We start from the raw sequence: 27,932 nt of genomic DNA, 5'->3' as shown, positions 1-27,932 counted from the left end.
ACTGAACTTAGCATCCTGCACACACAAGGCATTTCTCTCAAATATTGTCGACAAATTTGGGAAAAAAAATAATTTCACCTCAAAGGTATGGCATCAGAACATTGATGAGAGAGAATATAACATATTTAAACAAGTTGTTTTTATTTTTTATATATCATTGTTTTGTACTGTACAGGTCATTCATACTGCTAATGATATACGTAGTAAATAGCAATTACAAGCATACTCTCATTACAAGCTAACCACCCTCACAGACATGCATCAGGTGCACACATCGATACCCACTCTGTCACACGTTCTCCATGCACACACACCCACGCTCATAGGTACACTATAACAAAAAATAAAAATGCAAATTTTATTTTTTTTTTAGAACCACAAACTCCATATCCTCAGTCTACATTGACATCCCATCATTGTTCAGTTTGAAAATTAATAAAACATACTTAATTAAATGGAATCATAAAAAACACAAGATGGAAAAACTAAAAAAAAAAAAGGAGTGTAGACAAAGATCCTAACCAACCTTTGTCTCCAAATCTATGAAAAAGGAAGTGTGATGGAGGTGGAAGAACCACAAGATGACATCACAACTGAGCAAGTCAATTAGCGATTTGACTTCATTTTCATGAAGTTTGCAACAAGATTTTAGAGGCTTCAAGTGTTCATTCAGTCAGGCAAATTAAAGATGAGCTTTTCAGTTTGCTAGGGTGCAGAATTGAACAAGGCAACACAAGCTTGTGTCATTAAAACAAGAGTATGCCGCTCACTTATGGCACATGTCGGAATAACAACAAAATGTGGAGGCGACATATAGTAGTATCTCATGAGTTTTGTCTCCCAAATCTCTTTCCTGTGCACTTTGGAACTGGGCGACTGTCTGAAATGCCACTGAACTAGAAAACCAAGGGCAGGATCAATATGACGATATGTTTGCGCGCTAAACCAAACAGTGAAGAGAAGGTAACCATGAGCCGTAATACTGAGGGGAGGTGAAACTCACAGTTCCTGCTGCATATGTCAACCAATGTAACCCACATACACAACATTAGGCGTCACAGTAGGTGTTAGTCATTGCGTTGTTTTTTTTTTGGTTGTTTGTTTTGTTTTGTTTTTAGTCACAAATGCAAAAAAAACTCACATTTGAACCCTGCTTTCACTCACTGATCTCACACACACGTACGCACGCACGCACGCACGCAGGCACGCACACACAAAGGCCGTCACTCTTGGCAGTCCTCTGTGCGCCACTTCAAGAAGTCCTCCTTCCTTGCATCCGGTTTGATCTGATTACGCATGCCGCCAAGCAGATTAGAAGTGGCTTCTGAGGCCACTATGAGCGGGCGCACCACGGTGGGCGGGATCTGCCGCAAGACGCCGCCCACCGCGCCGGGAAGACCTTTCTGTTCGTGCCCACGGGATGCTACATCGCAAAGGGTCTGAGCTGTGTCAATCACTCCCTGGAGAGGGAATCAAGCATATGTTTGTATAAGAACAAAACTACTAATGACGAATTTCAAAATATTTGCAACGACTCGTTCTCAGTGTGCTTCTGGGTGGCATAAAAAGTCAGCGACTGAATTGCTATGACAACAAAAACTTGTGTTGGGGTTACGCCGCCCGATTTAACCAAAAAGGTCTCAATCAGTCTGCCCTGACATTCAAATGTTTGTGACTAATAGTGCCATCAAGGAAAAGCTCAGTCGTTTGCCATGCGTAACATCATGGTAAACTGTCCAATTGTCCTACTCACCTCTCTGACAGTGTCATACGCCTTGGCGACGCCCTCTCGGAGGTCAGCGGGTTGGGCTGGGCGGCGCGGCCGACTGGAAGGGGCCCGTCCCTCTGTGACGGCGTAGCGGTTCAAGGGAGGCGTCGGGGACAGGATGTCGTACACCGTTTCGGCGGTGGCCTGCAAAATTGGAGCGTGCGGCAGCAGACTTCAAATGACTGAATTTTATTGATCCCGCAGGCAGTGGAAACGTATGTGAAATTGTGGCCGTGATATGTGGTTTGCCCATGGGGTTAACTTGCCTTGTGATAAACTATAATGTTGACAGTTTGTGTTAAGAGTGATTAGCACGTCTGCCTTGCCGTCGAGAGGTCCTCCCAGGTCGAAGCTTGAGCCTTAATGTGCCCTGTGATTGGCTGGTGACCAGTCCCAAGTATACCCGGGATGCATGTGCTGCTAAAATACCTGAATGGCCTGAACCAGCCTGTTGCTGAGTTCCAATGCCGCCGACGCTGTGGATGTGCCAAAGGAGGCGGCCCCTCTCTGGAGACCTCGGATAATCCGCCCGTCTTTCCTGTATTGCTCAATGGGCAGCCAGAAGAGATCTCTCACCCCGTGGACTGAAGAAAAAGTCAACAATGAATTCATACACTCGAGATGACATATACACAATTTAATATGTGATGGAAACATCTCATTCCGAAAAGGTGTACTCACACAACTGGACAACCGAGTGCATGGGGCCGACGCCTCCAAGAATGCCCGGCAGCTGATTCTTCCTGATGTCCGCCAGCCATTCACTGACAGCGTACTGGATCACTTTGTCAACACCCAGCAGGCTGGATGAGAGAGGGCACGGTAATTGAGGCCATAGGAAATATTTACATTCTAATCATTTATGTGTTCTTGAAACAACTTGATTAAAGCCCAATTCACAAACAAAAAAGTGGTTTCCGCTTTCACTCTTATATAAAAAAAAAAACACACGTCACTGAACAGCATGACCATTCCAATTATGTCTCACAAAAACGTTAGCAATCAAAATATACCCGTGTCGACAGCAGAGCCTCTTCAGCTTCAGCTCGGAACAATTCAACTGAGCCAGACCAATCAGAATCCCGGCAAAGGTTCCCTGTGAAAGCAGAGCAGGGTTACTGTGACAATTAATACAATACTTGGGACGGTCAGCTGAAAAATTGAAACTGTGTATGGGAAGAACCTGTTCGATGACCACGTGTTTGCCCTGATAGTCCAGCCAGATAGGCACTTCGGAGGTGAAACGAAACTCGCTGGGAGACAGACGAGCGAGAAGCAGCGTTACGATGACAATGGTCAAATTCAGGCTGAAATCAAAGCTGCGCTTGGCAATACCGAAAGTAGATCGGCTGCTCGGAGGAGGAGGTAGAGCCGACTGAGGAGGAGCTCTGCTCGCTGTGAGTAGTTTCTACTGAAGACGTGAGATCCAATCCCAAAGCGCCGCCTGTCTCCACTTCTTCGGACGCTTTCTGGGAGGCATCCGCTCTCACTGGAAGGACAAGTAACACAAGCATAAGACACCATTTATTGTGACAACAAACACTTGTCTTGTGCACTCGCTGGATGGAGTATACCTTCAGATGCGGGATCCACAGGGTGGTAGGGGTTCACAGAACAAGCTAAATTGCTGAAAAAGTCCTTCAAGAAGAACAATGCATCCTGGACAGCAGATGGACAAAGAAAATAAAGCGCAACATTTGCCATCATTAGAGGTGGAACCAAAAGTGTGGCCTTTGAATTCACTGCTAATGTCATAGAAATGATGTGCTGTTTTGCCATTTCTGGTATCTGAGCGAATGTAATGATATAGAACTCAATCAAAATTCAACAGTGAGAAAAACAAACAGAAACCAGATTTGAACTCCATTGCTTCCTAAAGCTAAAATGAACATTTCCCCAAATGTAATACTGGGGAAACTGTCTGGACAGAAACTAGCTTCCCTGTTGCGTTACCTGGTCAATGTTAAGTCTGAGTGGCAGCAGGCTGACTCGGAGGCAACACTCTGGACCGCCAAGACCAGACTCGGGACAAACTTGCAGGGCCTTTATGGTCAACTAATCCAAGTTAAAGAAAAAAATATTGAGATGCCATCTTGGTGGAGACATTCGAGAGGGCATGACAAATGTTCTCGCAACTCACCATGTTGGAATGGGCTCTTCGGGGCATGCTCTCGCTCGTGTAGAGGTAAAGGAATTTGTTGATTTGCGAGGAAGCCAGGCGGTCGCGAACCTCGAGCTCCTGGACGATGAAAACCTGCCTGGAGATGGGCTGCTCCCCTCCCGGACTGACCCCAACGGACGCAGAGGTCTCACCGTCTTGTCCGGCAACCGGCAGCGGGTAGGACTCATGCTGGAAGGACACCTGGGAACCGGAAACGAGAACTGCATGTCAAGTTACTTAGGCAAAATTTACATTTCAGGTATAACTATCCCAATATTGGATTTTTTATCCATTTGTGGGTATAGTGTATTATGCTTATACTTTTCTGCAACATCACAGCTTTTTGGGGGGATGCATTTGTGCTGCAGTTGGAATTTATATCCACATCTTGATTCCGATACTACGTTGCCACATACTGACACATTATTTCCCTTACTAACATTTAATGGTATCCCAGGCAAATCTCCACAATGGTCCATAAAACATTTGGATGTGCAATACTCACCTTGGTGAGTTGGATCTCCATGAGGAGTCCATGCTGACGGCCGCTACCTCCAGCCCACCGCCACGAGTTCTGGGGACGAGAAGAACCCGCGGAGCGAGATGGCGAGCTTCGGGCACCAGACGAGACGGATCGACCCCTAGTGAAAGAAGGATCGTAATAAAAATTAATCTGATGATTTAAATAGGGTATCTTCTGTTGAATATTTTTAGAATTGCCTATTCTACCAACTATCTCATCAATTGATTGGATGAGTTTCACTCATAGAAAAAATTACATTTCCACGACACTATCTACCGACCTATCTTACCTATTTCCATGCTGGCTGTGTATAGACGAGAGCTTGGAACCAAAGTCTTTGCCGCCATAGAGATGCCACACCACAGAGATCTCCCGCAGCACCACCCGGCTTTGTGGTACGGGGAAGCGGCTGGGAGCGCGAAGCAGGTCGGAGCTTCCTCGCGGCCTGGAGAAGTGGCTGTCCTTCACGTGGATGGGACCCTCGACCAACACCGTCACCACGGGTTCGCCGTCTCTAGGCTACAGGATGACACCAATGACATCTCTGCTGTGAATCTATAAAGCACTCAGGATTCACTATGTATATGAATGGTGCTGTACATGCAAACTTGTCTTGTTTTTGTTACTTTTTTTATTTAGAGATTTTTGAAATGTGACAAAATGGCATAATTTGGCAACTTTTGACAAAGCTTTTGTGTGTGACAACTAATTGTAGTGCTTTGTGGAAATGTGTCATAATAGGTCATATTTGAGGTCATATGTAAAATTTGAATACATCATTGTCTCAGAGACTCACAGCAATGCCCATGCCAGGAGCCTCCAGGATGCAGAAGTCATCGTTGTCAGTGGAACCCTCCGAACTTTCGTCTTCCATCATATCAGCCTGCGCCTCGGTTGCCGTGGTGACCTGAATGTCGAGCTCCTCCTCCTCCTCCAGCACAGAGAGATCATGTCTGGAGCCCTCGCCAGGGAACAAGTAGACGGAGACGGGCGATCCTCTCGGCATGGAGGGCGAGCCTGAACAACAGACACACAATTCCGGGGTTCCATCGGCATTCGTATGCTGAAAAGTGACATCCAAATATTTCTGCAGAACCTGGATCTATTCTCTCTTCTTGGTGGCTCTTGTCGGTGTCTATTAAGGCATCAGTCAGATCACACTGGTTAATCTCAGCGGTTTCAGCAGCAGGGCATGGCAGCACAGACGCGGGGCTCTCAGAAAGCTAAAGACAAAAAAACATCTCATAAATTTCCTTCAGATCTTCTGTTGTCATCTAAACAACCGAGCCTTACCGGTAGTTTCTGGCCGGCTATTTCCGTAGGGGAGGTGTGTCGGGGCGGTGGATGCAGGTCACCCTGGGAGACGAGGTACTGCAGTATGTTGACCAGGGCGGCGCACGAATCGGCACACGCGTGGACATGAACTACATTGTTGGAACATCGCAGCTCAAACAAAGGTTGGGCCTGGAAAAGAGTGGATATTGGGGGAGGAAGACTTTAGAATTCACCATGCGTAGATAAGCACATTTTTGAAAATGAGAACCACTTAATTACTGTTAATAGACCACTGAATAATGTGATATGTGGGGGGGGGGGGGACAAATGTCTGCAGTTAAGAGGCGCTCACCAGCTTGCCCGTGTCGCTGCCTTTCCACGTCGTGATGGCAAGCTCTAGCAGGTCCATGTCCAAAACACAAATATAGTCTGTGTGACACAAACAAACGAAAAAAATCTAAATAAAATATTGGCTTCAATGTCAACGGTCTTTAATAAAGGATGTTGCTAATTTTCAAAAATGCTCTCTTGTTTGGATCCAAGTACACCTAATGTTGTGGCTGGCAATATGGATATCCAGAAAGTATCCACAGCACTTCATTTTCCCACATTTTGTGAATTTTACACGCAACTCCTCATTAGGACGTCAGATATTTTGTTTTTGTGCAAACACATAAAACAAAACAAAACTAACACCAAGTACATGGGCATGCGATTTCTTTTATGTTATCATTATTTTTAACACATCTGCAACAGATTCAAAAGCATGCTTTCAATGTGGTGACTATGGGGAGGGATGTGTTGAATTTTGAGGGATTCTTGAAATTCCATCTTGCAATTAGGCTTAAAAAATAAACTTTTCATATGCACTGTGAATGTTCTACATTGTGTGACGCACCCTTCCTCAGGTCCACTACATCGCTATCACATTTGTCAGAGAGGTAGAGGGCGGAGTCATCCAAGATGAATCTAAGCGAGGTGAAAAAAACAACAAAAAACTTCAAAGCTAGTTTGGACGGCAATGCCAAGTTCAGACAACAGAGGGCGTGTTTTACCTGAGGTGAAAGGTGGCTGTGTCTACAATGATATTACTGGACAGGGAGAAGGACTCTGCTGTGAGCAACATCCGTAGAGGCAAATAGAGTGGCCTAGCGAACAGAGTGTTGAAAGAATTTAAGCAGAGATTGGTGTTAAACTGCAGGTCCAAGTGTACAATTCCTAAAGAGTTTTCATCATGGGGATACATTCGGATACCCATCGAGTATTTGAGCCCAAGAAAAAGTCACAGTGATTACCTGTAGTCAACTGCACATGTAGCCAGATGCGTGTGGAGGACGGTAATGACAGCGGGTGCAGTGTATCCCAAAATCGGGTCATCAATGACATCCAGAAAGTCAACCAACTGGAACAAAATAGTTTTAAAATAAAAAATAGCCTTTCTACACACTTATCAAGAAAACATTTCAGAATATAGGTGATTGCTGTCTAGCGGGGAATTATTGTATCCATAGCTCTGGTTCAAATGGTCCAATTCAACTGGGGTTACCTGCTCATGCCAACTGTGATTGGTCTGCGCCACGTAATGCCGCATGGTGGCGCCCTGAAGTCGAAGGGCAACAAGGAATTCCTAGCAGGAGACGAAGCGACGTCCATTTAATTTCAGCAATCAGACAGGTAAATAATGATATTTACCGTGCGCCGAGAGGACATACCTTGACCTTCCTCAGCGGGTCCAGAGTGATTTTGATGGCCGTGGACAACATCTGTGGCTCCGCCTCCCGGCCGCTCACGCTGCTGACTCCCACCTCAGTGGGGTAGATGGTTGGGTGCAAGTACTTTGGGGAAATGAAGTTGGGCATTTCTATCCGTAGCGGAATAGCCGTGTCTTTCACGACAGCTACAAAAAAGAAAAGAGGAATTTTTCTTGAACGCATAATTCAGAGGGAATCCATTTTGTCATTCGGACTGCAGGTGAGCTGGTGTGAACTTTTGACTTCCTATTGCGTTTTTGGTACATATGGTGGTCATGTTGGACAGATGTTAGGATTATCAGGGGATCCTTGGAAAGGGTCTCGGTTTTAGAGCCTTGAAGTTATTATCATCATTTGTAATGATGTGATAAACGTGTGCACACCTTTATGGTAGAGCTCAACTCGTTGACTCTCCAAACACAAGAAACTGAGATTGGGGTCATTCTGGTGCTGCGCTACACTGAACATCTTCCCTCCTTCCAGGTCGAGCACAATTTCTCCATGACTCTGGTCCTCCTGTGTTCATTTCACCAATTGAATGTGACATTTAGTGAAGTAGGTTATTTCCTGTGATAAAGCTTTTCAACCACCCGACTTGCCTTCTTGTCTGTCCTGGCTTGGAGGCGACCTTTGCCAATGTTGACAGTGAGCGAGAGGAGGCTGAGGTTGTGGTTCGGATTATGCTGGAGCGCTAACTTTCTCCTTCCTGATGGTTCACTGGCCAAATAGAACTGAGGCTCATCTTCTTCTGAGTCGGAGTCTTTAGCACCAGGAGGAGAAAGGAGAATGCACGTATTTGTCATTACAAATGAGACAGACTTTTAAGTCTGGCAGGACTGTGAGCCTGCTTACGACTACATTGAAGTACTAAATTAGACTCGGGTGAGAATTTTCGCACGTTTCAGTGTGTGAAAACTTTCAGAAATAACTCACCAAGTCGAAAGGCCGACTTGCAGAGTTGGAACTCGTCGTGCTGTTGGTGACTGGGCATGGGGCTGTGGGCTGAGGATGGGGTGGGGGGAGGCGGCTCCCACATCAGCAGATCATTGTTAATCCTGTGCAAAGACGTTCAGTCTTGATGATGGTAGTGAAAAAAACACAAAATGCTAAAACATTGGCAGCATGAAAAAAAACTTTATTTTTTTGTTGTAGTTTTCCCCACTGGGCATAGATTTAAATGTTTCAGATCATCAACTCGTGCTTCAGCAGATGATGGATACAACCACACTACCTGTTGTAGATGCTTTGGAACGCTTGCTTGCTGGGAAAAAGGACGTAGGCCAGTGGAAACCGAATGTCCACAGCACACTGAGACTGGGCTACACATTGGGCCTGAAACTGACTCATCTCCTCGGGGTCTGCAGGGATCACCATCTACAGAATCGGGGGTGAATGGGCCAGTCGGAGATTGCGTTGGATCGAAATGTTTCACAGGTAACTTTGTTGCGGGGTGACTCACCTCCTCCGTCTCGAACATGGTGCGGTTGGAGGAGAACGGCGAGCTTGTTTTATCGTTGAGCTCACAGTGGCTTTCAAAGAAGGCAGCCCCCAGGTCTTGGGCGAGGCCCAGGTTCAGGCCTGCCAGACCCACGGCCGCTCCCTGCGCTTCACCTCCACGCACCCGTACGGATAGCCTAACAGATGGACATTTGAAGCAATATTGAGACTAAGCAATGTTCGTTTGAAACATTTTTGTGATTACCAGTTTGTTAAAGTAAAGTTGAATAGTCTGTACAACCCCTGATGTAAAACATTATTCACTCTATAAAGAAATGATAATGGTGACCTCTCACCTGGGCAGAGAGTCATGGCTCCTCTTCACTCTGATGCAGGGGAAGGGGCCTCCCTCCCAGCCCTCGTACGACCCTGATTAATAAAAAAAAGACGCAAGTGTGGCCAGTAAGTGCAATGTGTGTTACGTAACTGATGAATTAACCTACATGAATTAATCACGCGTGCTCTCACCATGAAGGTCTGTAAAGGAGGCTTCCAGCAGCTGAGTGAGGCAGGGGGCCGAAAGCTGACCCTGGTTGGGCTGCCCGCTCTGGAGGTCCGGCGCTTCCTGGTGCCTGAGCTCCAGCTCGGTCAGCTCCAACACCAGTGTCTCCTCCCTCACCGCCCTCTGGCTCATGGGCTGGCGCTCAGAGAGGGGGCGCAGGTCCGGAATGGGGAAACGAAGTCTGATGACGGCGTGCGGGGCGAGGAGGGAGAAAGAGGAGTACAGCTCACTGCTCCGCATCTGAAAGAAGACCACACAATGAAGCCACCGAGGCATTTTGGTCACACACAGGGAATGGACGTGGGTCAGATCCCACCTGGAGGTTATCGGGTCCAGCTGGCTCCGCAGGACAGCGACGGAAGGCATTGTTCAGATTCCCCAGTCGACTGATGATGTCCAGGTCCAACTCGGTGCTGAGATCTTCCAGCTCCACTCGTGCCACGCTGTCACACCGAACCACCCGCTGTTTACCCTGTGATTATTTAGCAGATTACCATGCTGTAACATGTACTATGTTGCTTAACATGTACTATAATGCCATGTGTCCCAAGGCCTACATTTTTTAAAAAAATGTCACATTTAGTTTTTTTGCTGAATAGATTTCTCATGGCACAGCAGTTGAAAATAACTGCACTCGTGGCTGAGTGTGTGTCTGAATACCTTCCTCAGGTGTTTCTCAGTGAGGCTGTAGTGCAGCTGGGCACACGGTCTGGCTGCGACTCCCACAGTGAACATGCTGGCTTTCTGGAATTGGAGCAACTAAAAAAAAAAAAAAAAGAGATGTCTGTTACAGTTTTAGCATTGCCATAAAATTGCAATTCTATTGAGAGAATTGAATTACCTCACTGTACTGAGGCTTGTTGTTCTCCCAGAGACACTCCAACATTTCTAGTCTGCTGAAGGAGACGTCGGAGGTCACCGCTCGACTGTGGCGTCTCCCGCTTCGCATCTCACAGGAAACCTGCACCGCTGCCCCCGTCACTCTGAGGGGAGACAGAGAGTTCAGACCACAGCAATCGCCTGAATACTAATACATCATACTTCATAACAAACAAAAAAATAAAACAATTGCTACTATGCCGCTCTATAAGTAGAAACGATGCACAAGAATGTGCGAGATATTTAGGGCCGTGGTAGGTGAACTGATGCGTTCATGTTTTTCTACCTGACGTGCGAGTGAGGGCAGGCTTTGGCGAACCCGCTTCTTAGGTGGTGAAAGTCTCTCTCGCCGAACATGCTGTCCTTAAAGGAGGCAAGCTCTTGGAAGAAAACCTGGGACATCTGAGCCAATGAAAGGGCGTTGTCCGGCTTGGAGGGCGGGTCGTCCTGCAGCATGGTTAGAGTGAGTCCGCCCAAAGTCAGACGAAGCAAGGCGTCGGGCTTCAGCTGCTCAGCATTGCTACTTTGAGAACGACCTACATGGTGGTTTGAATGGAGGGCACGTCATGTTATGCAGGGGGAAAAAAATGGAACACATTACACTCGGTGAGATGGAAGTAACAACATACAATTCTAACTGTAACTTGGTAGCTTAGTCTGAATATTTGTTTGGGACATCATTTTGCTTTAATTCCATATAGTATTTTAACTGACATATTCACACTTGCAACCCTTTACTTTGTCATAACAAGCCAGATCTGTACTTTAATAAACCTCTACAAATGACAAAAAACAAATCCAGTCAGCAATTCTAGAGAAATTCTGCTTTTTCCAGATTCTTTCTTTTTTTAACAAAGGATGTGTACGTCTACTTCAATAGAGTGTGACTACTTTGCCTCTTCTAACTGTAACTTGACGTTACCTCTGATTCGATGACTTCCTTGTGGTAGACTGGAGAGACAACCTGCTACTGGGTAACGCCTGGGACAGCTCATGAGGCCCTAGAAGGGGAGAAAAAAAAAAGACTTTAATATCAACACAATTATGAATAGAAATGGGCATTCTGTGTTGAATCTAAATCCCGAACAAAGGTCTTCTCTTTGTCAACAATTACACTATGCGAGAACCACTAACAAAAACGCATACGACAAGGGTTGGGTCTTGTTTTTTTCAAACTGGTACAAATACTGTACCTTTAAAAAACAGATACTGAAACTGACAGACTTGTACTGCCAAGCACTTAGGGTACAATATTGTGGAGTACACTACTTGAAATATTTTTTAACAAAATCCAATTTGCCGATGTCAATTCCCTACAAACTCGAGTTTGAAAGTGCAAAACATTTGGAAAGGGTTAGCCACAAGATACTGTACATACGCAGAAACCATATTTGTGCTGTAATTTGAACATCAGGTTAGGCGGATATCGGGTCTTTAAGACCATCAGTATCATAGTGGTATAGCATTTTAGCGCTCAACCCCCCACATGATGTGTACCTGTGCAGCCAGCGCTCCAGGTTGAGAGAGGCTCGCCAGACTGTGCGTGGAAGAGTCCATATCACTGTCTGACAACTCGCTGCCAGAGCGCATCGACGTCACACTGCTGCTCATCCCCGCGGGACCCATAGAATAGAACATTTCTGCAAAGACACACAGCTTAAAACATCACGAGGCCTTTTAATTTATGAGTGCGATTAATTGGGGGGGGGGGGGGGTGTACGTGTACGGTACGTGAGCGTTTGCTGTCAATATCCCGTACCTCCATTTTCCAGAGTGGTGACATAGGGCTCCAGGTCGCACTCTGCATCCCAGTCCGTCTCTCTGGGACTGGAGCCCAACTGCTTGCTGAGGTCTTCTTCGATCAGACGCAGGTCGTCCGAGTCTAGCGGGCGGTTGCGCACGCCACCCAGTTTGGTCTCGGACTCTAAAGGGAAGCGAACACGCCAAATGGAATGCATGCATTTTGGGCATCCGCACATGCAGGTTGTTGCATGTCTTGCGTCAGTTTAAACACAGAAACAGCCTCCAAAAAAATTGTAAAGTAAATCCAGCCTGTGGAATAGTGAGATGAAGCCCATACCTGTTTCTATGCAAAGAGCTGCCAGCAGGTCAGTCAGGTGAGTTATCTGAGCTGGAGACAGCAGCATGTGGACACAGCCCACCTTCCCATCCAACTCAAACTGGACACAAGCAAACAAATGTCACACCAAGCAAAGGTTTGGCAGAAAAATTGTGTGTGGGGGGAAACAAGAAGCCAATTGCTTGCTTCAAGCTGTTTTCTTGCCACTCCCGGGTGAAATTTAAATGTAAAAACACACACACACCTTTGGTCCAGGCAACATGTCGTTCTGCTTAATCTTGATTGTGGTCTCGATGAAACCTGAGCAGCTGCCTATAAGCAAGGGCTGAGATGGGGAAAGCGTCAGAGGCTTCCCTTTTTCTTCAACTTGCTCATCATCGTCATTTTCCTCCTGCTCCTTCTCTCCCTCACTGCAAGTGGCTGACTCCGTCTTTTTCTCCTCAGGAACTTCCTTGAGGAGAAACAAACAGCATTTGGTGAAAGATTGTTCTGCCAGGGTTGTCTTATTTGTTTGTCTCAGTAATAAAGTAAAACCAATAACTAACGTACTTTTTAACAATTATGTAATGAGAAATAAATCAAGAATTGGCTTGCACAACCCTTTGTAACGTTTTAAAGCAAACACTTAAAGCACTTGATATGTTCTGCTGTTCTACGTTGTGTTCCAATGGCACTGGAATGCAAAATTGTAATTATAGTTAAATATTTATATGAGGGGAAAAACAATAGAAATCTGAACAACTGACACCGCAAAAATCCTTTTTTTTTTAAATTGGGGGAAAAATAGCAACCTGCCAATAAAAAAAAAATATATATAGTACATTTGATAATTTTAAAAACTAGTTATTCTACAGCTTTTTTCCAAATTGTATATAGTTATTTTAACTCACCCAGAGCAGTGAAATGACATGAATGAACGAACGAACGAATAAATGAATAGGGCATCTGTCCATCCCAGACCCCCAAATAAATTATGAGATTTGTCACGCACAAAAAATGTTGCTTTTCCCATGTTTGCTTAGGGGCTCCAGCCAGTCCTGAGTTTTAGGTCACGAACGCAACACAATCCAATGAAACCCCTTAATCATGGCAGTAAACGAGCGTGCCTCATTGTGCCGTGCGACTACATATTCTTGTGCTACCCAGCAATTTCCTTCAATGCGTGTCAGTCATAACCTTGTATCTAGGGACAGCTGCACAGTCTCTGTTACCTGCTCCGTGCCAATGCAGTCGTAGAGGAGCTGAACGGCACTCAACTGGAGGATCTTTTGCAGGAAGGCGGGTGGCTGGTGGATGTCAACAGGCACGGCAGTCTGGTTGGATGGGTCGCGCACCGCCTCGTCAAAGTACTCCAACCTGGAGAAGATCATTGAGAACACCACAACGCTCTAATGAATGCTGTATTCACAAAGAGAGCCTGAAGGACTTTGTCAAATTGCCATAACTACAAAAGAGGCTCAACAGAATCAAAGAAGTGGTTGTTCAAATAAAAAACATTCACATTCGCACAATTTTAGATATTAAAAAACACAACAAGACGCTTTCAGTCCAAACACAAGAATGCTAAACTAACAAAGTGTGGAATCATCCAGGGTAATAGTAAAATTTAACAGTCAAAAGGGGTACTATAACCATAGCAAATCCATACCCTATGGCGACATTCCACCTTTGAACACTTTCTCACCTCACAACCTTAGCACAGTGCAAATATTATTTCTCTCAGGAAGGACTGATAAATGTTTTACCAGACACACGGGCGGAGATGAGGAGCAAACAAGTGGCAGCCATAAACATATACATAATACATAAAAAATAAAAGATAAACTTGTTGAGCGGGCAGAAACCTTGATTGTTTTGACTATTCCGCATTTGAATTTGTGTGCCATATTCCGATTGTGTTTACCGTTTCCCTTTACTGAGCAAATACATTTCGAGGTTCGTTAGTGAATATGAAGCTTCAAGACACTTCATGTTGTTTATTGAGCCCTCGAGAAGGCACTCTGTTCAACATAGGGGCTGATACCTTGCCATTTCTTAAACCCCTCGCTTTAAACCAACAGTGTCATCTAGAGGAGTCCAAAAAAGTACAACTGGTTCATGAAGCAAATATGACGCCTCATTTTCACATCACTCGTTTTTGTTAGCTGAATGCTACAGGATATTCATCAGAATTATGCAAAATAAAACAATGACATATTTCACTATGTGTAGTGAAATTGACTTCTATACTATTTGACATTTGGAAATTAACTTCGAAAATAATATTCTATTAATCGAGCTGCCTCTGTGTACTTTGTTACTTGAACTGAATGGACAAGTTGCTATGAGGCAGTAGAATCACATGATTTCGCCCAGACATCCCAACATCTTTCCCAGATATTTCCTTGGTCAGCCATCTTCACCATTGCTGACAGAAAGAAGAAATCTGGGAATCCATCAAACAACACACAAGAGCAGTTTACCGTTTGATGTGCACCTCTAAGGCAATGCCTGTTTCCAGATCCAGGGGCTGGTGCTCAATGCGTACGATGGTGTCCAGGAGCGTCACTTTAATACGACGAAGGACTGCGCGCACACGCAAACAAACAAGATGAGCAGTGCCGTGTGCGAAGATGTGGGCTGGCGTTAAAGCTTCCACACTTGAAACTCACCCGTCTCTATGGTTTGTGCAAACATCTCCAGCCCCTCAAGCGGGGCCGGCGGCTCTTCGGACGTCTCCGGGGGGTCCTTCAGGCACTCCTGGGCCAGCTGCATACTGGAGGTCATGCTGGATGACCAGCTTTGCGAGTCCCAGCCGCCACCTGTGTACAAACGCCACCATGACACAACATTAGGTACACCTGCACAATCAGAAGAGCCATACATATATAAAATTTAAAAAAATCACACTTTGGTTCAATTTGTTGGGATGACTGCGCAATATTTTTTCAACTGAAAAATGTCCATGCATTTTTAAAGTATTACGTTTTTTATTTTATTCCTCAATGCCCCCACCATGTCAATTGAGATATGTGTTGTTTTGCATAGCCGGCATGCAATGTCATGACAAGGGTGATGTTTCTAGTTGTGTATTAAATAATTGCCACTTTCGGTGTTAAATTGTTGTTCGGTTGCATCACTCAGTGTGCATAATAAGTCTGCTTAGCCGACTCACCGATTCTGTACTTGGGTCTGCATGTTATCTGGAGGCCGGACACTTCCAAGGTGCAGTGGTCTGTGAGCAGAGCTTGCCAGGGGATGGTCACCGTGATGCTGCTCACAAAGCCATCCACTATCTCCAGTGGAGCACCCAGGTTCTCCAGAAGCTCATTGACAGCCTGAAGTGGTGACAAGCATGTGACAGATCAGGTGACACACACAAATGGAAAAACACGTTGGCTCATCATTTCCCTAAAAATAAAGGGTGACTGGCAAGAGAAAATGCTGGTTAGGAATTTTTCAATGTTTGTTTTAGTGTGGAAAAATAATTGACAACATGAGTGACTGATACACCTGTAAGACTGATGACAAGTATGAAGTCCAACTAGACAGGTACTAAATGGACTGATAGATAATAGAAGAACGTGGGTATCTTTCTACACACCCTGGAAACAAAAGGTGATCCTACTCTAAATAAGCACGTGTACAACTTTCGCGTTGCCACGTTGTGTAGAAATCAATCTAACTAGACAGACAAGAGAGGCAGAAAACAAGAGAAGAGAGTTTTTCAAGTGTGTTTGCTCCAAGAAATGCGAGCTGTACTGCCAGAGCATGACGTTGACGAGATTGTTGTTGTTGAACACCGGCGGTGGCGTTGCGAAACAGCCAGAGTCAGAGTGAGTGAAAACACACACACACACACACACACACACACACACACACACACACACACACACACACACACACACACACACTCACGCAGCAAACCGTGTTGGCTGGTCACCTTTCCGAAAAACTCACCCACACGTCGAGGTTGATCTCTTTGATGACCCCGCTGCCATTGTACAGGTCCAAGCCCAGTTGCTCCAAGCTCAGGCGCTCCTGCAAAAAGTGGCCGAGGTAGTGCTGGAGGAGATACCGACAGGCCCGCTTCTTGATGGAGCCCGACCAGGGGAAGAGCCAGTGAGACATGGGCCCAACGAGAACGGGGGAGAGGGAGCGAGAAGTGGCGGCGGAGATCGAGTACGACCGCAGTCCTCGGGAAACTGCATAACAGGCGAACGCGAGAGGAAGCAGAAGCAGGAATGAGTCGCAGCTAGCTGCGGGGGGCTATGGCAGGGAAAACTGTAACTACACTTCTCCCTGGCGCGACATAAAAACTCGAGGGGGGAAAAAAAGATATCCTTTGTGAGTTACGAGACTTCCCCCGAGACTACGACTCGCTCGCTAGGTCGTCAGTCCGTCACCTTGTTGGCTCATGTTTTCGACGCGTTTTGGGTCGCAATGGAGCGAAAGGTCCTGGTGGCTAGTGTCTTTCTCTTCTTTCAGGGGGTTGTTTATTGTTATCATACGCCAACTGACGGTATGGCGAAGATGCCTGCGTCATCGTGACGCGCCCGGAAACCCGGAGCGTAAACAGACACGCGACGCCATCTTTGTAAGGGCAGGGGGAAAAACTTTAACATATGGAATAATATAGAATAATCACACCCCCTCGTAATTTGTATTTAATTGATAATTAAATAATATAAAAATATAAAACTCAAACTATGTAAAACTTTCATTCTTCGCACCCTCTTCTGGGAGCCCAACCTCAAGTTTTATACACTTTGAGACCACCAGCAGGCCTAAAATAGAACAAATATCTGAAAGTAAGGACAGTGAGCCGCTGGATGAGTTTGCTTTCGAAGAATTAGCCTACAGTATCTGTATTTTAGTTAGAAATTAGCAACTTATTTATTTATTATTTTGTTATTATTGGTACTTTTTTTCATGTCACAATGGTTTTTTCCCCCCGATTATATATGAACGTTATGTTTGTACTGTTAACGCTGAAGTTGTTTTTTCCCAAGTGGAAATGGTTTTAAATCCAAAACATTGCCCCCCCTTACCTATCTTGTAAAACTATTTTATTTCAGTATTGCAAAGTTAACTAATCATTACATGCATCGTTGTCTTACGATAGAACAATAAGGTACACAATAAACCACCTAGTCATTTATGTAGACTCCCAGAGTATAAAGCACGTTTGATTTTGAAGTTGAGGTTTGAAATTCAAACAATAAATTGGCGGCTCTAATCATACTACAAGATCCTGAATTTTCTTCCTTATTAAAGCATGATAAAACATAATAAATAGCTATATATTTTGCAATATTTTTATACCAACTGACAGCAGAATCCACAGAAACATCACCAAAATGAGCAGCAATCATCATGGGCACTTTTAATTAGATTATAATCACCATGACAAACTGTCTGTAGTTTTCCAGATCGGTTGTGGATTGCAGCGTAATCTGGGATTTGGTGAGTCAGTGCTGAGTGGTGCGGAACACCAGTGGACGACTCTAAAACTACATCACATAGTGGAACCTGATGCCTGTGTGTGTGTGTGGGGGGGGGGGGGGGGCATATGGGGTCGGTTATGTAATACTCAGTCACAACATTCTACCAATGATAGATGTGTATGATAAGGAATAATGTGTAGAAGACAAAGGTTTGAAAAAAGATTTACCAATCAGCAAATTGGGCCTTATTGTAATTTATAACAAATGTCTGGTTTGGAATATCTTTCACTTATGATTCAATATTATGACAATGTGAAATAGAAAGTTTCAATCCACCACGGAGGAACCACCTTTAGTGAGAATCCTTATTTCTTTTCAGTCACACACATAAAAGAGAGAGAGAACTCCAAAAATGTTTTCTCACTCATGGGTCACCTCCAGTGTGTGTGCACGCCTAAGCTCATCTCATCTCATCCTCCACTCTTTCTCACGACAGGATTACTATTCTGTTCATTGTCAATCCCCAAACCCTACTGACAGCAGGAGAGAGGCATCCGGGTGAGGAGCTTCATGGAAGCCTGCCAGCTGTCACGCTGCTAGCGAGTGGAATTCAGTTGGGAACACTGGGTAGTGATTGGCAGGTTGATGAGTGAATGCAAGGTAAGAGGAAAGCAATGAAATATTTTACTTTACAGTCTACTATGTAGTTATTGAAAACTCAGAACATCCGCGGGCAGTGCCCCCCCCCCCCCCCCCCCCCACCTGCCATCAATGAAAAAAGTTCAATGGGCAGCAAAATGTCTTTTACTCGGCATGCATGTTAAAATAAGAATTATTTTTCTGAAACATCTTACCCAGATGTTTCCTTGGTCAGCCATCTTCTCCCTGGAGCCCAAAGTGCCAGGCCAGCGCACCAGCGAGGAGCTGGTTACCAACACGCTGATGCTGGAGCTGGGCGCTATGGTGAAGCGCACCGAGCGCATCCGCCTGGAACGGGCCTGCGAGAGTCGGCGGCGCCACCGTAGCAACATTTGCAATTCTACGGCGGCGGCGGATTACAGCTGGCTGGCCAGCACGCCCAACCCGCAACCTTACCAACTGACGCCCAATGACTTGCTGGAGTTGCAGGATCTCTGCGCCAAGGTGCCGCCCGCCCAGTGCGGTCCTGTCATTGCCAGGTGAGAGATAGAGGTGAACAGTATTGAGAGAATAAATGATATCAACTATCAAAAATATTATCGATAAATTTGAGTAGTTGTCGATTAATTATTGCACTTCCATTTAATATGAATTCAAACTCATTGTGCAACTACAATTGTGCAATTACCCTTAAAAGTACATAAAAGACTTGCGGATTACCCTAAAAAATACATATAAGACTGACAAATGATTTCATTAAAAAATAATGCACCAGAAATGCGCATGTAGACTCTCTGTAACTTCTACCAACAACCCAGACTAAACTTGGTTCCCACATTTTATTGAGATTAGGGACTCTATCGGCCAATATGAGCTCTTTTAAACAAAGGAGAGGAAAAAGAAGATTCCCAAACTTTCTTTTGCCATATTAAGACATTACAACATTACAACAACATTCCTAATTCTCAAAAATCTGCCCAAAATGTTTCAATTTTGCTCATTTTCCTCTGTTGTAAAGTTGCTCAAATACTAAAGGACAAAGTATTGTAAGCGAGTCTTTTGTTCATATCTTCATTGTTGACCAAAATGGTGATTCTATTCATGATTGTATATACTCTTTAAAATTAATTGTCGATTCATAGTTTCATCCTGTCAAATATTGGCATCGGCGTTAGTCTAATAAATCATTCTTATTGGTCAGGCCCTAATTGAGGTGTTTCAACTCCTTTCTGAGCTTATCGGTACGGCACAGATTTTAGTGTAAGCAGAGAATAAAATATATGACTGTAAGTGGGTACTCTTTTCAGTCCACATTTTACTGTTTGTGTTCAAACAGCTTCAAGGTTTAAACCACCTCAACATTGATGCCAATTAGTGTTAGCATTAAGCTAGTAGGCGAGAAAGCAAACAATTTGCTTGCCTCACGATGAATGTTGAAAGCATCCAGAAAGCAAGAATGACTTATAGGATCTTCCATTCCTACTTCAGATTCAGGAGGCTGGTGTCCCAGATGGAGCCGGAAGTCTATGAGCTGCCTCGTCTCTTTCGCTCAGCGCTTCGTGACTGCCTGGAAGAGATCACAGGAGAAGGAGGAGTGCAAAACAACATGCTGATGAAGCAGCAGCGCAGCAAGAGCCTCTCCTTCGTCACATTCCGCAGCAAGTTCAGAACCGGCTACTTTTCCATGAGGAGCGGCCTGAGAGGCTCCAGGAGCGACCTGCAGCAGGTGGATTGGTCGGATGAGGAGCAGGAAGATGACCGAGAGGAACGGGAGAAAGAGGCCATCAGGGCTCGTGTCAGGACCAGGAGGAGTAGGAGCATGCCGGAGATCGCACCTTTGGAACAAAGTGCACAAGGATGAGGATGATGAAGATGAGGAAAATGAAGATAGGATCAAAACTGGTTAGGGTCTGTAAGTAGGTTATGATTAGGTTAGGGTCAGACAATTCTAAAAACACACAGTGTGTGTAGGACTCTAGATGTGTGAAGAAATAAGACGCGTAGCAGGTTTTATATTTATGAATAATTGGCACTTACCATTACATTTTTACTACTTTTTTTTTTAAACCAGAGAAGTAAACCTTTTTAAATGATTTTTTTGCACTGATTAGGAATCTGCCATTTCTTTCTCTAGCATGGCAAGTTTGTATGATAATAATGTATTAAAACAATATTTATGAATTAAGGGTTAGGTTCAGCAACAGGTGTATTTGTTTTTCTGAAAGATAGCTATAAATTGCAACAAGTGGTCAAATCAAACAATGTTCTTTTTTTTTTTAAAAGTATATCTCAAAACTTTTTTAAAGTAGTCTCAAATATACTTTTTGAGACACAGCCATTTCTGATTAAAATTTGCTGTTGATCAGGATCTGATCATATGAAATGTTTAGTCAGTCACAACAAAGCTTTTAATTTGTAATATTTTATTAGAATAAACAGTCCCAAAAATGTATGGGTTCATATCTATAAAGACAATTTTACCGCAATAAAATTTTGCTGTGTCGTGTAAGCAACTTTGGAATCCAGTATCATCATTTCTGCTTAGTCAGGTTTTTCAATTGAATAAAACTTAATACTTGGCAGCTAAGTTTCATTACAACTAAAATAACAAAATCATGTGTGGTAATTAGAAAGGCATTACCTGTCTAATTATATCAAAGCTGACTAATCTTCTTACCCCAAAAGAAAATCCCATAAATGCCAGCACCTCATTATAGTTTTATTATGCACTTTCTGATCAATACACCATTCGTTCTTTCGTCACTATTTGCACTTTGTACACTGAAGGCAAGGCAATCTAAAAAGAGAAAAGCCGGAGGGGGGGGGGACAAGTGGAAGAATGTTTTGTTTCTTCTTAGAAATTGGTCATTTAAATAACGTTCTGTACATTGTGAGGATTCCGAGAGTGAGCGTGCGTGTGCAAAAAAATATCAACAGACACTTCCAGGTAAAAAACAAAACCCTTCATAAGTGCTGATGAACTGAAGGAAACCATTCAGGTAAATGTTCCATTTGTTTCGTAACCTGTCTCGACTACTTTCGACCAGCTCCGGTCAGTCAGCAGAGTTCGCCTAGGGCCGCAGATGTTCTCACTCACATTTGGCAAATTAAAAAAAAAACAGAACAGAGTTCACTTCAATAAGTCAAGCTTGGCGAGTTCGGTGAGGGGGGAAGGAACCTTGAAGCATGCTTACAGTTTGGCTTTGAATTAAATTACAGAAGAACAAAAAAGAACATGAACAAAAAATCAAAATTGAAAGACAGTTTGCAGAATCAAACTATTAAATTATAGCCATAAACGTTTATGAATAATTGGTCAAAATACAATTCAGAACGGCTTTTAATTCACTCACTATAAAAATGGGGCTTGAAGATAACATCTGCTCTCACACTTGGAAAAAGTTTTCTGCTCCTCAGTGAGATTAAAAGTTCGCATTCCTTCGGTGGGATTCCCAAGCTTGCATTTGAAGGTCCATCCTTCACAAAATGTCTACCTTCTTTCGCAGTCTTTGCACATCTTTCTTCCTCACGCGAAGAAGACGACAAAAATGATGAAGAAGACAACCAGGACGAGGAAGATTTTGATCATCAGCCAGCGGTTGGACGACACTGACTGGAAGTACTTGAGGATCTCTGAGTGTGCCGCCTCCACGTTCAGCTGTGTGTCCTCCACGTTTGAGTCGATCCTGAGAAAAAGGTGCAACAAAAATATCTTCAAATCGCTGAATTAAGCTTGTCAATTACATGTGACATGATTGATTTTGGCCACAATGATTGACAGTTTCTGCAAAAAGTAATGACGTGCATGTTAGGTTCACTGACTGGCGACCCCTCCTCTCATCTAAAGTGATTTAGAAAATGTGCGATTGCGTTGGACAAACCTCTGAATGGTCTCCTCCTGCTCTTTGACCATGTGTGCCAACTGTTGGAATATGGAGCCCAGTTCCACAATGGTGCTCTCAATGTTTTGCATGGTGTCCGCGCGGCTTTGAATGTACGAGTCCTGAGAAAACACGTGACATTTTTGTTAAACACAACAATTTTTTTTTTTTTTTTTGCAATTACATAGCAAAGCCTGCTCCCACACTTGTTGCATGCGAGGTAAACCAACCTGATCATCAATGAGCTGGAGCTGGAGGGGGTTGGCCTGAGAGTCCATGTCGATGGCCACGTCGCCCAGGCTCCGGGACTCGTCCTGCATCAGGACCGAACTCTCTGCAGGGGGAGAGTGCAAAAAAGACAGGACAAAGGTTCAAAGAGCTCACTTTCAGACACACACAGAGGCAGGCAGGCAGGCAAAGCAGTATAAAGGGGCGGGCTTATTATGATAAACACTCTGAGGAAAGGCAAGCGTTCCAGGGAAATACCTTTTACATTTGAGGTTGTAAAGCCCTGGTAGTCATTGCGCGGCTCGCGAGCTGCATGCGGCTCCTGGGCCCCTTTTTTGCGGCTCCCTAAAATATGTTTTCATTTTTGCATTACTAGAGGACCAAATACAGGGAGTCATTCATAGCTGGGGTTTTCCCCATAAGCACACTGGCACTAAAAGTAAAACGCATTGCAAGTCCTCGTGGCATTTCAAGGAAAATGCAGCATTACTGATACAATACCATCACTACACGGATACTGTATATAAGAAATGTATATAGATTTTAAATCTTGGGCACAGTTTTGTTTCTCTAATTGTTCACAAACCGGAATGTAGAAGTTCTTTAGCACAAATTGCAAAAACAAAAAAGTAATGAACGCGTTACTGTTTCTTGATTACAGTAGCGAAGTAATACTTTTTACTTGTATTCTGGAATTAAAACAAATGTTTTAATGGTTGAAATAGCAGTTACTAAGTATTTTGGGCTGACACATTTTATTATTATTAATCTTTATTATAGTGTTCTCACAAAAATCTCTAAATGATCTGAGTTTAGCTGGTCTCATGATTGCTTGACAAGCGATGAATGAATCTTGTCATGTACCCTAACCTTTCTTGGGTTCTCAAATAAATTGACATTAAGTAAGAGTTAGTATTCTCACAAAAATCTATACATAATTACAACTTGTTTCATATAATACATTTTAAACTGATCATTTTATTACTCGAATGAACCATTTTTACACGCACATTTTGCTTTATCTATGAATGACCTAAGCCATCCGTCCGTTTAAAAAAATCAAATGCTGCCGCGGAGCAGTTGGCCCATCCCTGAGAGTGAGCAGGAGCATGCTATATCATTTACACCCTCTGTGCCACAACTTACTTGTGAATGTCATTGGAGAGCAGTCTCTCACACACAAACACAGAGTATGTGTGTAGTAGTGTAGGCAAACGGGGAGGAAAAAAAAACAGAAGTGAACTTACTGAAATTATTGGCCATGAGCGGAGACGATGCGGCAGGAGGCTGGGAGAATTGCTCTCTCCTGCTGCGCTGCTGCTTCAGGTTCTGCACGCAAACCGCAAGGAACGCGCTTAAGATGGCGCACATTGCTTCAGAAGATGCCACGTTCTATCAGAGCACAAGCCTTTACTCACCTCTGTTCTGACTTCAAGGACTGACTTGAAGTCATTGGACATTGAGGCTAGTTTTGACTGGTGAGGAGGAAAACATATTTTAGGATATTTAGGAAATATTTAGGAAAACTCATGTTCTCTTTTTATGCAAGTCTGATTCAAATCATTCAGCCTAAAAATGTTGAACACCAGCAATAAAAGGTACAACTACATGCATAGAAAGTCAAACAAGGGTGTGCAAAATGCAGTTGATAAATTAAATGAGCAAAAAGGGCAGGTTTCAATTATCTAAGAGGAAAAATAATAAAAATAATAATAATACCGCATTACTATGAGATACTTCATTTTATTTCATTGTACACACTGTTTCTTCAATTTTGAAAATATTTCATTTATTGTATCATTTTCTCTTTTTTTACATCTATCATTCAAAACCATTACCATTTAGCACAATATAGGCACTTGTTGCATGTTTTGCATTTGGTGCCCCTACTAAAATAATTGTGAAAAGAATAAAACAGTGTGTATTAGTGGGTATGTAGTAGCATAATGCACAATGAGTGTGATGGTACCTGTAAAGAGACCACAATGGTGGTGGAGTGGGTTTGGATATGTTTGCCTCCTGGCGCTCCGCGTGACCTGATCAACTCTTGCAGCTGTGCTATCTGTTTGTTTAGGCTATTAATGTCCTGCAAAACATTTGATTAAAACTTTAAAGAATATCACGGGAATAATACGCATATCGCAAAAGTAGATGTTGTTCACATACTTGTTTAATGATATATGTGAGCTCCTCAATCTCCACCGCCTTGTCATCAAATAGCGATTTTCTTTTGGCCACTGCAGAACAAAAACATGAAGTATCAGCAAATACACATCGCTAACAAATACCTACTAGGCAGGAATGCAATGAAAGTAGCTTACAAATTGTAAGTTTTTCCAGCTTGGCAAACGTATTGCTCAGGTCTTTGCCAATTCTCCTGCAAGGTTAAAAAAAACAAATTAACAACAAATTAATCACCATTTGAAAACTATTTTCTTGTATTACTGTGACTTTCTTTTAAATATACGTTTTTTCTCATAAAAGTAAGACTATTTTGAAAATCACACAACTTTATACACACATAATTACAACTTGTTTTGGTGGAAATTTGAGCATGTGAATGTCAAAACAACATTTCTGGATGGATGATGGGGGGGGGTCAACAAAAGTGCTCTTGCAGGGTTATTTTCTTTCCAGTGTGGCCCAAATACCCCCCCCCCCCCCCCCCCAACATGATGTCACCAAGCAACCCCTTCAAAAAACAGGGTAGGAGCATTTGAGGCAGCCAAATGTGATGTACTTACTTGGCCATGACTGTAAAGTCACTACGCTGCCTGAGAGCGTTGAGAGCTGGTTTACTGGGCTGCACTCCATTCTATCGGCAACACAAAAAAATGAACACCAAAAAAGTCGGAGCAAAATATAATCATTAGTTGCAGCCATACCTTAAACAATATACAACTCTATTGACAATTTTAATCTCGAAACTAAGTTTATTTAAAAATAACCGTTTGACATTATACTAATATTTTTGGGGAAAAATTGTCTTCAATCTTGAAAATATAGTATGCAAGATCTTATAACATGACTACTTTACCCCATAATACAATTTACAGTAAACCACTAAGATATACAAGTCATTTCCTCAAAGATATTTCAGAGTTTTGAGATGCGAACCATTGCTCAGAGGCTTTAATCTTGAGCAATTTTTTTTTTTTTTTTTAATGAGCGTCAGATGATGGCAGCCAACAAGTAGTGTCAGCTTGTCAAGATTCTTCAAGCGAGGCCAAGTGCTAGCTAGCTCCAAGCTGTTTGCTGTACTGACACTCCCAGGTCAACTTTACTGTCAAACTACATATAAAACAAAGATGACATATTCATTATTATAACCAAAGTCCTTTATCTCATTGCTAACACAATGCAAGATTCCACAGATGCTATTGACAGTGTTTTTTAATTTACTTTAAAAATAACATTTTTATTTCGCCATGTAATTGTTTTCTTCTCAGGGTGATTTCAACACTGCTTCGTGTAAACTCAATTCTTAAAAAAAAAAGGACGAAAATAGAAGTCAACAAGGAACCAAAACTAGAAGTTACAGTGAAAATACACTTTGACAATTATACAGCAAGTGTACAGTTAATTAAAAGGCGTTTTGTGAACCAACCTGTCTGCCTTGGAGAGATTTGCAGGCCGACTGGAACTCGATGGTCCGGTCGCGGCACGTCATCTTGTTGCCGGTAAAACGCTCAGCACCAGCCGGCTTCGAGGTCGGTGGCTTAACAGCTCCTGGATAGCAGCGACGTCCTCGTCGTTGGACTGGCTTGCGGAGACAAACAAAATTAATAAGAAACGTCCATTTAAAAAAGAAAAGAAAAACCGTTGTGCCACAAACTCGTTCTGTTTATGAGACGTGGCCGTGCGTCATGGTGCCAACTAAAAAGCTGATTATAAATGTTTAGCCTTTAGCTTGCAACCGGTCTACCTTAATCAACACCAGAAATACAAAATCCAAAGAAACCAGGTATTTTAGAGCTACAAAAACATAATGCTCAAGTTAGTCTGAAGTGATGATCAGTGAGTCTTTCAACTCGAAGGCCGTTGCTGGCGACACAGCTGATCGCAGCCTAGCCAACTAAGGCTAGCGTTAGCATCAAAATGCTAACAAGTAGCTTCGTATCATCTATGTATTTGGTATTCACTACACACTCATTTCATCGAATATATATATATCCCGCTAGCATTAAATAACACGCGTGGAATTCTAAACATAAATCAATCGTGACTTACTTGTGGTCAAAGCTACACCATGTTCCGCTCGAAGTTAGTGGTAAAGGCGAAGAATAACAAGTGGACGACGCTCCGTTAAAGTGACGATGCGAGGCATTTCCGGTTTTGACGTCACTGCCACGTTGACGTCCAAATCCCACGTAATGAGAGATGCTTGCCACTAGAGGCCGCCACACCATTCACGTTTACCTTTATGGTGTTGTAACTGTTGACCAAAAGCTTTGTAGCAGCGACGTCATTTGATGAAATCATTTCAATTTTGGTGTTGTATATATTTAAAAAAAAAACGAAATTATAACCTTTACATAATCATGAAGGTGGAACTTTTTAACGAATGCTTCAAGAGGCTGAATAATAGATACTATCAAGGATCAGTCAAGAATGCTTGTTTAAAAAAGAACGGATATTGTTTTTAAATAAAATCCAACATTTTTGCATGATGAATACAAAATAATCAGAATGACAAATGATGAACATATACAAATATCATCTATAAATATCATGTATCGTGAACATTAAAAACACAAATTAAAAACTTTTGTATCAGTATAAAATGAACAATTCCAAAAAATGTCCAATTTTATTGTATTTTATAAAAATAAAAACAATTATTTGTGGAAAAAAGTTTTAATAATGTTAATACTTTTTACTCAAGGATTTAAGCACGTTGGGCTTTTTTGACGAAAACATAAGAACCAGAAGGATTTTGAATTTGGAGCCTAATGAGAATCACTTGGATTTGGTTGAATAAAATACTATAAGTAGACTGACTGAGAATTGTGATTGTCTGCTGTCTCCACTTACAGTCAAATGTATATAATGACGTGACAGATAGCAAGCCATAGGCTCTCTGATGTCTTCTATAGTGGTACCTGCATCCTCTGTTGGACTTGAGCACGCATGCCCGGACCACAAATATGCCCTCACCTGATTTACCTTGTAGACCCCCTCAGCCACGCTCCCCTTCACCTGTATACCTCCCTGTATCCTTCTCCGGAAAAGTTCACAAACATTGTTCACACTTCCCACCATGATACTTGACTGTGGTATGCTTTGAGTCACACTCATATTTTGTCATCCTACAAACACGGT

The 27,932-nt window shown here is 43.2% G+C and overlaps 3 protein-coding genes and 1 long non-coding RNA gene across 7 annotated transcripts; 1 reads left to right on the top strand and 3 right to left on the bottom strand.

The window, feature by feature from the left end:
• Positions 1-124: 124 nt before the first annotated feature.
• On the bottom strand, positions 125-16,943 carry atg2a (autophagy related 2A). Its single transcript, XM_037261107.1, has 42 exons — positions 16,376-16,943; positions 15,591-15,753; positions 15,088-15,237; positions 14,899-15,001; positions 13,648-13,792; positions 12,681-12,887; positions 12,437-12,536; positions 12,116-12,280; positions 11,854-11,996; positions 11,279-11,357; positions 10,643-10,892; positions 10,319-10,460; positions 10,138-10,236; positions 9,794-9,949; positions 9,444-9,717; positions 9,272-9,344; positions 8,938-9,112; positions 8,710-8,852; positions 8,412-8,533; positions 8,078-8,238; positions 7,862-7,994; positions 7,440-7,624; positions 7,274-7,354; positions 7,023-7,129; positions 6,783-6,875; positions 6,626-6,696; positions 6,080-6,156; positions 5,746-5,916; positions 5,549-5,675; positions 5,249-5,469; positions 4,742-4,971; positions 4,435-4,570; positions 3,909-4,130; positions 3,722-3,823; positions 3,343-3,427; positions 3,104-3,257; positions 2,952-3,021; positions 2,782-2,864; positions 2,450-2,571; positions 2,198-2,352; positions 1,754-1,912; positions 125-1,460 (listed from the first exon to the last, which is right to left on the bottom strand). The coding sequence occupies exons 1-42, from the start codon at positions 16,544-16,546 to the stop codon at positions 1,224-1,226; spliced, it is 6,042 nt and encodes a 2,013-aa protein (XP_037117002.1). The 5' UTR covers positions 16,547-16,943; the 3' UTR covers positions 125-1,223.
• A 514-nt stretch (positions 16,944-17,457) lies between these two features.
• Positions 17,458-18,836, bottom strand: LOC119128607. Its single transcript, XR_005099053.1, has 2 exons — positions 18,717-18,836; positions 17,458-18,485 (listed from the first exon to the last, which is right to left on the bottom strand). It is a non-coding gene; the product is annotated as an uncharacterized LOC119128607 (long non-coding RNA).
• Positions 18,400-21,167, top strand: zgc:162144 (RD3 domain-containing protein). Of its 2 annotated transcripts, none has more exons than XM_037261141.1 (3): positions 18,400-18,522; positions 18,737-19,040; positions 19,990-21,167. In XM_037261141.1, exons 1-3 carry the CDS (start codon positions 18,516-18,518, stop codon positions 20,360-20,362), a joined length of 684 nt encoding a protein of 227 aa, XP_037117036.1. In that variant the 5' UTR covers positions 18,400-18,515; the 3' UTR covers positions 20,363-21,167. The 2 variants fall into 2 exon arrangements, with proteins under 2 accessions (XP_037117036.1, XP_037117035.1); XM_037261140.1 differs by having other exon boundaries at positions 18,430-18,522; positions 18,721-19,040.
• A 32-nt stretch (positions 21,168-21,199) lies between these two features.
• stx5a (syntaxin 5A) lies at positions 21,200-26,942 on the bottom strand. Of its 3 annotated transcripts, none has more exons than XM_037261121.1 (12): positions 26,841-26,942; positions 26,218-26,373; positions 25,355-25,425; positions 24,932-24,987; positions 24,777-24,847; positions 24,580-24,696; positions 24,029-24,085; positions 23,858-23,939; positions 22,869-22,955; positions 22,613-22,716; positions 22,383-22,504; positions 21,200-22,187 (listed from the first exon to the last, which is right to left on the bottom strand). In XM_037261121.1, exons 2-12 carry the CDS (start codon positions 26,278-26,280, stop codon positions 22,028-22,030), a joined length of 990 nt encoding a protein of 329 aa, XP_037117016.1. In that variant the 5' UTR covers positions 26,281-26,373; positions 26,841-26,942; the 3' UTR covers positions 21,200-22,027. The 3 variants fall into 3 exon arrangements, with proteins under 3 accessions (XP_037117016.1, XP_037117017.1, XP_037117018.1); XM_037261122.1 differs by having other exon boundaries at positions 26,218-26,369; XM_037261123.1 differs by lacking the exon at positions 22,869-22,955.
• Positions 26,943-27,932: the final 990 nt, after the last annotated feature.

This window comes from Syngnathus acus, chromosome 10 (genome assembly GCF_901709675.1).
Source record: "Syngnathus acus chromosome 10, fSynAcu1.2, whole genome shotgun sequence".
Classification (NCBI taxonomy): domain Eukaryota; kingdom Metazoa; phylum Chordata; class Actinopteri; order Syngnathiformes; family Syngnathidae; genus Syngnathus; species Syngnathus acus.
This window is presented reverse-complemented; position numbering and strand designations above follow the sequence as displayed.